Below are 10305 nucleotides of genomic sequence, written 5' to 3' on the forward strand. Positions count from 1 at the left end.
GCACGAAGCTAGAAACATTCATAACATAAATAAGTTAGCCCTAGTGTTATCCATGTAGTGTTGAGTACTTACTATCTCAGTTTCACAGATGAAAAAGAGGCCCAAAGAGATTAAGAAACTTGCTTGAGAAAATAAAACACGTAAGTGCACAAAGCCAGAATCTGTACTTCAGACCTGACTCCTAAGCCCAGATGGTGGAGGAGTAGAGATGTAAGCTCTCCAAGTTGCCTCTTGACCTCTCTCCTCTCGAGTACTTAACCTGCCCATCTGCTAAGGCATCATTATGCTCTGCTTCGTGTACTCCAATCATACCTACGTACATTTTGATTTCCCTACTGGATTATAAGCTTCTTGAGGGCAGCATACATGTCATAATTTTTATCCCTACCACCCTCACCACCAAGTTTAGTGTCTTACTCACAGTTGACAGAGAAACAATAGTCTTTTTTTTAATTTTTTTATTGTTATGTTAATCACCATATATTACATCATTAGTTTTTGGTGCAGTGTTCCATGATTCATTGTTTGTTCATAACACCCACTGCTCCATGCAGAACGTGCCCTCCTCAATACCCATCACCAGGATAACCCATCCCCCTCCCCCCCCCCCCCAACAACAGTCTTTTTTTGTGTGGTCTTTACCAAGAGGGAAGGGAAACAGGGAGGATTAGTCCATTTTGGAACATCAGAAAGGCAAGCAAAAAATGAAAAACTAGGCCCAAGATGATTAGCAAGCTCCTCACAAGTGATCACTTTTTTCTGTTTTCTTTGGTATTCCCCATAGTACACAATATTTTATGATGCTTACTAAATGCTGAATAAATACAAGCAAAATGTGAACTGAACTAAAGTTTCCTTCTGCAGGGCCCCGGACACAATGGAGGTAGCACAGTATCTTCTATGGCTATTGGGATAGATTACTTACACTAGTAAGTCAGGACAGGGAGGATCTAGTTAGGAGTCCTTCACTAATAAGCTATGTGATCATAAGAAATGATTTTAACTCCCTAAGCTTCAGATTCTTCATGAACGAAATATAATTTAATAATGTCCCTACTATCTATTTTCGCAAAAGGAAATCATCAGTGTGAAAGTATTCCCAAAAGGTAAATGTGAAAGTGGTAATATCATTATTAGGTGGCATTGCCTCCTAGGGCAACAGCAATGAATGCTGTTCAGTTCTGCCAGGCTTTGACTTATCTGCAAGCTAAAAACAGGGAATGCGAGTAACAGATCTCCCAAACTCGAGCCTCAGGTAAGCTATGGCCATCTAGCTAAAGTCTGACTCACTTAAATGATGAGGGTATCTATAGTCAAGAAAAATCCCTAAAATCAGAAAGGAGCAATAACTAGTAAGTCTAAACTTCCCCAGTATTCAGAAAGAAACAAACAACCCTCCCCATCTTGATATATCCAAAGTGGCCTTTTAGAGCTGCCCAGTCATGGACAACTAAACATACCATATCTCTTTGAGGCATTTCAGCCATTGAAAATAATATGTAGAATGGAAGAGGACGGATCTCTAAGTCATGGGTCAAGAGAAAAGTAACACATGGCCCCAAACTCCTCTTTCTAAGGCTCCTCCCTTTACCCTTCAACAGCACCTTCCTCTCTGAGCCCACTAGAGCAGGACAACCCTTAACACCAAGCTCTTACCAATTTCCAAAGCCACAGTCCATCACAGCTTCTAAAAGGGCCATTTCTTCTTGAGCAGTCCAGCTGGGGTCAAGAACAGGAAAATCTGAGGTCTAAGGAGGGAAAAATTTTGCCTAAGAACAGATATAGAAATGGAACCCAGCAACCTGAAATGTAGTACTTGTACTTAAATGACTATCATTCTCATGGTTTTGAGAAGTACCTAAAGTATATTCTTATTAGTTGTCCATCTCTCCCACCTCTATTTCCACCATTAACTACAAGAGTCTCCAATAGGGCGCCTGGGTGGCTCAGATGGTTAAGCATCTGCCTTCGGCTCAGGTTATGATCCCAGGGTCCTGGGATCGAGTCCCGCATCGGGCTCCTTGCTCAGCAGGGAGTCTATTTCTCCCTCTGCCTCTCCCCCTGCTTGTTCTCTCTCTCTCTCTCTCTCGCAAATGAATAAATAAAATCTTAAAAAAAAAAAGAGTCTCCAATAAACATTATCACTCAGAAATGCCATGTAACTCATGTAGACATACATATTTTTGAAGATTTTATTTATTTAGTTAGAGAAAGAGTGAGCAAGCAGAGGGAATGGCAGAGGGAGAGGGAGAGAGAGAATCTCAAGCGCTCCACGCCAAGGGTGGAGCCCAACACGGGGCTTGATCCCATGATCCTGAGATCATGACCCGAGCTGAAATGAAGAGTTGGACGTTTAATTGACTGAGCCACCCAGGCACTCCAAAGTATTTTTTAAACTTAGCACAAAGGTAGAGATAAATATTATAGTTACCTATGGGGAAGGGAGGGACAGAAGCTAAACCTCTCTGAATATTCCTTGTTTGGTACATCTGACTTTGAAATATAAATACTGTATATTAACTACTAAATTTAAAATCTTAAGAGTCAAAAGCAAAATGTAACAAACCTATGAATTAATTTTAAGGCATAATCACAGAAAGAAAATATCCCACATGACTTTAAAACAGTGATTTGATTATATATCTCTAGTAGAATACATCTTAGAAGAAAAACGAACTGCTGGGGTGCCTGGGTGGCTCAGTCATTAAGCGTCTGACTTCGGCTCAGGTCATGATCCCAGGGTCCTGAGATCGAGCCCCGCATGGGGCTCCCTGCTCCACACAAAGCCTGCTTCTTCCTCTCTCACTCCCCTGCTTGTATTCCCTCTCTCGCTGTCTCTCTCTCTCTCTGTCAAATAAATAAATAAAAATCTTTTAAAAAAAAAGAAAACAAAAGCGAACTGCCAAAAAAAAAAAATCTTACACTGTTTTCAGGAGTGCTGGTATAGTTATTCTGAGGTTATTGTGTGCAGATGTGTTATGGGGTAAAGCAAGTAAGAAATTGCGCTGGTGTCACTGGGCAGTGGGATTTCCGGCTTGGGGTTTAGAAAGATATAGATACAAGACCTATGCTTACACAAAAACCTTATAGTCTTACATTTGAATTGGAAGTTTAGTATGAACTTACAATGTACTTTGTCTCAAAAGAATAATTTCCTAACACTGTTCAATGAAAAAGTCTAGAAATGATGACCAACCCAGTAGCAATGAACACTTCTAATGCCCAGTATGCAGTCACTAAATACTATTTCCCACTAAGGAAACAGGGCTCTTTGAAGAAAGACCTGAATCTAGGTTCGAGTAAGAAAATGCACCAGAATGAGACTAGAACATTTTGTCATAATGGAAAGCAAAGAGGTTCTCAAAGCCAGTAAGGGTCATGTCAAAAGGATTCAGAGGCCATCTTGTAGAAGCTCCCACTAACCAAAAAATGGAGTTGACAGAGAAATTAAGTAAACACCTAGATACATCAACAACAACAAAAATCTAATTTGAAGAAAGAGATGAAAGACTGAATAAAAAAACAATGTCAGAGTTGTGTGGGATAGCTTCAGTATATTGAACACATTTGGAATTGGAGTCCCAGAGGGGAGGAGAAAGAGAGAATGGGACAGAAAAATTAACTTAAGCAATACTGGCTGAAATGTTCTAAATTCAGCAAACTACTTAAATTTATAGACTGAAGAAGCTTAGGAAACTCCAAACAGATAAATTCAAAGGGAAGAATGAGTCACCATATTATAGTCAACTGCTAAAAAGCAAAGATAAAGAAAACAATCTTGAAAGCAGCTCAAGAATAAACAACATGGTTTCTCTGGATGCTTTCCATTTCTTTAAGCCCTCAATGCCGTGGGTTCTCCATATTTAATGTGCAAAATAGCAGAATTTAATAATAATAATAATTTCACACATGCTGTTTAGCTACCACATATTCCCATTTTTCCTAAAGGAAAGATGCACAGGATACATATTAAGTGGAAGAACATTATTCTACACTCTATAGATTCAGGGGCAAATTCAGGATCTTCCTCTTCTTCAAATCTCAAAAAGAAGAAGAGAAGAAGAAGAAGAGGGAGAAGGAGGAGAAAAAGAAAAGAGAGATGGGGCTTTTTCTGTATCCAACAAAATTTGGTTGAGAATTTAAGAATATAGATTTAAGAATATAGAGTCTTAAATTGTAAGTAGTGAGATGTGAGCAAGCAGTTATTGAAGTATGTGTTACAGTGTAAATAGGTCTTTGGAATTTGGGAAGACTGAGAGGTGAGAGTCCAGCTCTAAGTGACTCAAAAGGAGACTAATCAGCTTTTGTAATATTGTCCTTTTCTGTGAGATACAAGAGGGGTGATTGGAGGTCATGAGAGAAGGGAATAGAAAAGATGGGAGCATTTTGAGCATTAACAAGGATAATAACTGCAAAGAACTGAAATACATAAAATCTAAATATTTAGAGGATGCCAGGGAACCAACTCATATTTTCAAAATTAGTAAACAAAGGGAAATAATCAGGTATTTTATCCTGCCTTTCCTGGGTGACCACAGAGATGAAACATTTCTTTTTATGGAATTATATTTATTTTTTTAAAGATTTTATTTATTTATTTGACATATAGTGAAAAAGGAAACACAAGCAGCGGGAGTGGGAGAGGGAGAAGCAGGCTTCCCGCTGAGCAGGGAGCCTGATGCGGGGCTCGATCACAGGACCCTGTGATCATGACCTGAGCCGAAGGCAGAAACTTAACGACTGAGCCACCCAGGTGCTCTAGAATTATTTTAACTCATAAATCAAAATGAGTTCTGGGGGGCACTTAGGTGGCTCAGTCGCTTAAGCATCTGACTCTGGATTTGACTCATGATCTCAAGGGTTGTGGGATCGAGCCCCATGTTGGGCTCTGCGCTGAGCATGGAACCTGTTTAAGATTCTCTCTCTCCCTCTCCATCTCCCTCTGCCGGCTCCCCTATCGTGCATGTACTTTCTCTTAAAAAAAAAAAAAAAAAAAGAGGGCTAGTGCTAAGGTTAAAAGATAACTATTTTGCAATCCCTGATGAACAGATCTACACAATGATCAGAAATGAATCTGGTACAGCTGCTATATGTCACTAACAATTTATAGAAAACACAGAAGACCGAAGAACATGTTGAGAGCAAAATTCACACTCTACTAATATATGTAAGACAGAGAACTCATGTTTTTTAAAAATCAAATAAACTATAAGAAACAAGAAAAAGAGTGGGGGAAGGGGGACAGGGAGAGTGGAACACCCACAGAACAGAATACATGTAAGAGGCAACCAACCGGAATGTATGGACCTTATTTGTATCCCAATTAAAACAAACTGTAAAAGTAAAAAAAAATTCATGATACTACTACACTCATGAAACCCATTAGAATAGCTAAAATGAAGAAACCAACAATATCAAAAGTTTGCAAGCACGTGGAATAATCAGAACTCTCATTCATTGCTGGCACAGGTGTAAAATACTACAGCCACTTAGGAAACTTGACAGTTTCTTAAAAGTTAAATATGAATAATCACCTATTCTATGGCCTAGCAATTCCACTCCTAAGTATTTATCCAAGGACAAAAAATGTGTGTCCACAGAAAGCCTTATACAAGAAAAGTTCATAAAAGCTTGATTCATAATAGCATAAAACTAGGCAAAGCCCAGGTGCCCATCAACAAGAGAATGAACAGTGTCATATTCATACCACAGAATATTACTCAACAAAAAGGAATGAATTACTACATATAACATGAATACATCTCAAAAACATGCTGAAAGAAACCAGAAACAAGAGTACATGCAGTATGAATCCATTTATATGCAGTTCTAGAATATGCAAAACTGATCTATGGTGATAAAAATCAGAACAGGAATTATTTTCAGGGGTAGAGAAGGGAGCAGAGATATTTTTAAAAAGCTTTTATGACATGACTGGGGAATAAAGAAAAGTGACTTGAATTAAATTTTAGAGAGATCTAGTAAAACATTTATAGATGAAATAAGATGTCTGGGGAATTTGCTTCAAAATAATCTGGAGAAGTGGGGGTTTAGATGAAACAAGATAGGCTAGGAGTTGATAATTTTAAGAGCTAGTAACAAGTATATGGGACTTCATTACACTATACGTGGTAGTTGGGTTACAATGGTAGCCCCCTATTAACTTCTAGAATTCACATCCTGGTGCAGTCCTGTCCCATTTAATATGGGCTGGACCTGTGACTTGCTTAAGGCCTGGCAGCTTCTATTTTTGTGGTTTTGGGAGCCCTGAACCACCACCATGTATGAAACCTAGCCTCCTTGCTGGAAAGACCATGTGGAGAGGCCTTGGGGGAGGGGAGGGGCAGCCAAGGCTACCTGGAGAAGAACCAGTTAGTTAAAATGTTCCCGCTGGGGGCACCTGGATGGCTCAGTGAGTTAAGTGGCCAACTCTTGGTTTCGGCTCAGGTCATGATCTCAGGGTTGTGAGATCAAGCCCCGCACTGGGCTCTGTGCTCAGCACAGAGTCTGCTTCAGATACTCTCCCTCTGCCTCCAGCTTGTAGGCTTTCTCAAATAAATAAAACCATTAAAAAAAAAATGTTCCAGGGGTCTCCCAACCAATTCAAGCCATTCTGAGGTACCAGCGGTGTGAAAAAAGCCCTGTGGACTTCTAACCTCCGCACATCATATGGGCATGAAAGCCACCCTCACTGTGCCCAATCTGAATTCCTGACCTACAGAACTATGGGAGACAAAAAAATAGTTGGTATTTTAAGCCACAACCTTTTGAAGTAGCTATCAGGTAGCAACAGATAACAAAAACACCATTCTATTTTAGGGTAAAAATAAAATTTTGTTTTTTTGAAATTTTCTATAAGTTATTTTAAAAAGGTGACAGGAGAGGTCTCCAGATTACACAGGCATTTAGAAATTGTTATACTGGGGCACCTGGGTAGCTCAGTCGTTAAGTGTCTGCCTTCGGCTCAGGTCATGATCCCAGGGTCCTGGGATTAAGCCCCGCATCAGGCCCCTGCTCTGTGGGGAGCCTGGTTCTCCCTCTCCCACTCCCCCTGCTTGTGTTCCCTCTCTCACTGTGTCTCTATCAAATAAATAAATAAAATCTTTAAAAAAAATTGTTATACCTTTTGTTGACGACCAAAAAAAAAAAAAAAACTGACTTGTGAAATTACACTGCTAATAAGCAACACATTTTTATCTGAGTACATACTATGAATAGGCCCAGCACATGAGGTACCATGAGATCCAGAAGAGAAGTCTATGTCATATATTGTCTATGTCTATATTCATCATAATCTGGCAAACAGCATAAATACATATAAATAAGAAAACTCATAGTTGAAGAGCTTATGTTATTTCTAAAACTACTTTAGGAAATTAATTAGTCCTCACCAACTTTACTGTGAGATAAACAAGAAAGACTTTCTACACCAAAAAATAAATGGGCATAAGGGAGTTTTTCTTAAAGTTGAATCAGTGTTATTCAATTCCTGGACCCAATCTCAGACTTACTAACCAGAATCTCTAGGAGTAGGGCCTAGGAATCTACAATTTTAAGAAGCTCCCAGGTAATTCTTAGGCACTAAAGTTTAAAATCACTGGTATAAAGGGTGTGGCAGAAAGAGGTGCCTTGACTTGTTCAAGGTTCTAAGAATTATAAGACAAAAATAAGCATAGAACTCAGAAAACCTGATTAATGCACCACCCACCACAGCATGAGTAACTTCCAAAAATATAGCACTGTGAGATGACAAAAGTACTAAAACCCATTTAAAGTTTTCTGTGGCTTCATAAGCAAAAAAAAAAAGTCAAGTTTCTGGTGGCTTCATGTCTAGAAAGTCAAAATTTGGTCATCATTCCTACAGAAGGAAAGATTCTTCTTTTCCTTATCTGGGAATAGATAAGATTGGCAGGAAAAAAGAGAGTATTAGTAACCTCCAAAAACTCCCCAAAGTAAAGGACAAAATTCTGAAATGTGTTTGTATGGGTGTTGAGTATGTGAGAAAAGGATGATGTAATCAGAAGACTTAATTGGCCTTGGAGTGAAACTCAGTGCCTTCAGCATTATGCGGAAGGCATGGTGCCCCGAACAGATAGAGCACAACTGCTTTCCTACAGTGGATAATCATCCATCTACCCAGCCTATATTGAGTTATCCCATAAGGAACTGTGAAAACAATTCCAAGGAAAAAATTTGTGTTCTGGTTCCAGGCATTTTTGTGTGACTTTGGGAAGAATAAATCAATTTTCTGATAATTTGATATGCTGGTGAAATGAACTCAAAGTCATAGATACTTTGACCACATTTTCCCAACCCTTCATTCATTTTGCAATTGACAAAAGAGAAAAAATTATTCATATGAAAAGACGTTTCACGTATCTTATCAGAGAAGTGTCAATTAAAACGAAAAGATGTCACCATACGCCTATCAGAATGGCCAAAATGCAGAACACTGATATCAATGCTGGTGAAGATGTGGAGCAAGAGGAACTCTTATTTGCTGCCGTTGGGAATGCAAAATGGTACAGCCACTTTGGAAGACAAGTTTGGCAGTTTCTTACAGAACTAAACAACCTTATCACGTGATCAGCAATTGCACTCCTCAGTATTTACCCAAAGGAGCTGAAAACTTAGGTCCACAGAAAAACCTGCACATGGATGTTTATAACAGCTTTATTCATAATTGCCAAAACTTGGAAGCAATCAAGATGTCTTTCGGTAGGTGGATGGATAAACTGTGGTATGTCCAAACAATGGAATATTATTTATTGCTAAAAAGAAATGACCAGTCAAGCCATGAAAAGACACGGAGAAAACTTAAATATTACCAAGTGAAAGAAGCAAATCTGAAAAGATTACATACTGCATGATTCCAATTATATGACATTCTGGGAAAAGCAAAACTATGGAGACTGTAAAAAGATCAGTGGTTGCCAGAGGTTGGGGGTCGGGGATGGGGGGGGAGATGGATGAACAGGCAAGGCACAGACGATTTTTAGGGCCATGAAACTACTCTGTAAAATACTATAATGGTGGATACATGACACTATATATTTGTATAAACCTACAGAATGTGTAACACCAAGAGCTAATTCTGATGTAAATGTGGACTCTGGATGATAATGAGGTGTCAATGTAGGTTCATCAGTTATAATCATCAGTTATAACAAATGTACCACTTTCGTGGGGGATGTTGTTAATGGGAGAGACTATGCATGTGTTGGGGCAGAAGATATAAGGGAAATCTCTGTACCTTCTACTCAATTTCGCTGCAAACCTATAATTGCTCTGTAAAATAAAGTTTAATATAAAAATATCTTATTCCAAATCTTATAATTAGTGGAGAAACTGTAAGACTGAGGTGTTTAGAGAGCAGTAGGGGAAGGCTAGTCAGTTGGCTGCCAAGAACTCTTAGTAAGGAGCATTTTCTTTGATTAATTATGGACAGGATCTGACTCTCAGCATTAGAGGCTCATCTTAAACAGGACCCCACAAATAATCAGACTCAGAAATGCTAATTCACCCTTTCTAAACTTTTAAAGAGACTGAAGTAGATACATTATGGCACTGTGGTAGGCAGAATTCCAAAGACGCACCCCTCTCCCCCCAAGATTCCTGTCCCCTGATTATTCAATCAAATAGTAACTAGATATTGCTGTGAGGGGACTCTGCTGATGGGATTAAGGCACTAATCAGCTGACCTTAAAATAGGGAGAGCAGCCTAGAAAATTTGGGTGGGTCCAACGTAATCACATAAGCCTTTAAAAGTAGAAGAGGGAGGTAAGAGAGGGGCATTTGACTGGCTTAGTCAGAAGAACATGTGACTCTTGATCTCAGAGTCATGAGTTTGAGTCCCATGTTGGGTGCAGAGATTACTTAAAATAAATAAAATTCCCCTTGGTTTATTTTTTTAAAGATTATTTATTTATTTGACACAGAGAGAGCACAAGTAGGCAGAGGGAGAGGGAGAAGCAGACTCCCCGCTGAGAAGAGAGCCCGATATGGGGCTGGATCTCAGGACCCTGGGATCATGATCCGAATGGAAGGCAGACACTTAAATCTCCTTTAAAGAAGAAGAAGGGGTGCACCTGGGTGGCTCAGTCGGTTAAGTGTCTGCCTTCGGCTCGGGTCGTGGTCTCGGTGTCCTGGGATTGAGCCCCAAATCAGATTCCCTGCTCAGTGGGGAGTCTGCTTCTCCCTCTCACTCTGCCTGCCGCTCCCCCTGCTTGTGCTCTATCAAATAAATGAATAAAGTCAAGAAAGGAGGGAAGGAAGGGAAGGAAGGGAAGGAAGGGAAGGAAGGGA

The 10305-nt window shown here is 39.6% G+C and overlaps 1 protein-coding gene across 12 annotated transcripts in view; it reads right to left on the bottom strand.

Annotated features, from left to right (window-relative positions):
• TADA2A (transcriptional adaptor 2A) overlaps positions 1 to 10305 on the bottom strand; it is a 48985-nt gene that overhangs the window by 27658 nt on the left and 11022 nt on the right. For all 12 annotated transcript variants that reach the window (XR_012374447.1, XM_073879483.1, XM_073879485.1 and 9 more), the window contains exon 5: positions 1657 to 1748. Coding sequence is in view for 11 of the 12 variants with exons in the window: in XM_073879483.1 (XP_073735584.1) it covers positions 1657 to 1748 (92 nt within the window). In the remaining variant the exon portion in view is untranslated. The remainder of the gene's footprint in view (positions 1 to 1656; positions 1749 to 10305) is intronic.

The sequence above is a fragment of the Callorhinus ursinus genome, unplaced genomic scaffold (assembly GCF_003265705.2).
Source record: "Callorhinus ursinus isolate GAN/ISIS: 27379988/994484 unplaced genomic scaffold, GSC_fseal_2.0 scaffold34, whole genome shotgun sequence".
Lineage (NCBI taxonomy): Eukaryota > Metazoa > Chordata > Mammalia > Carnivora > Otariidae > Callorhinus > Callorhinus ursinus.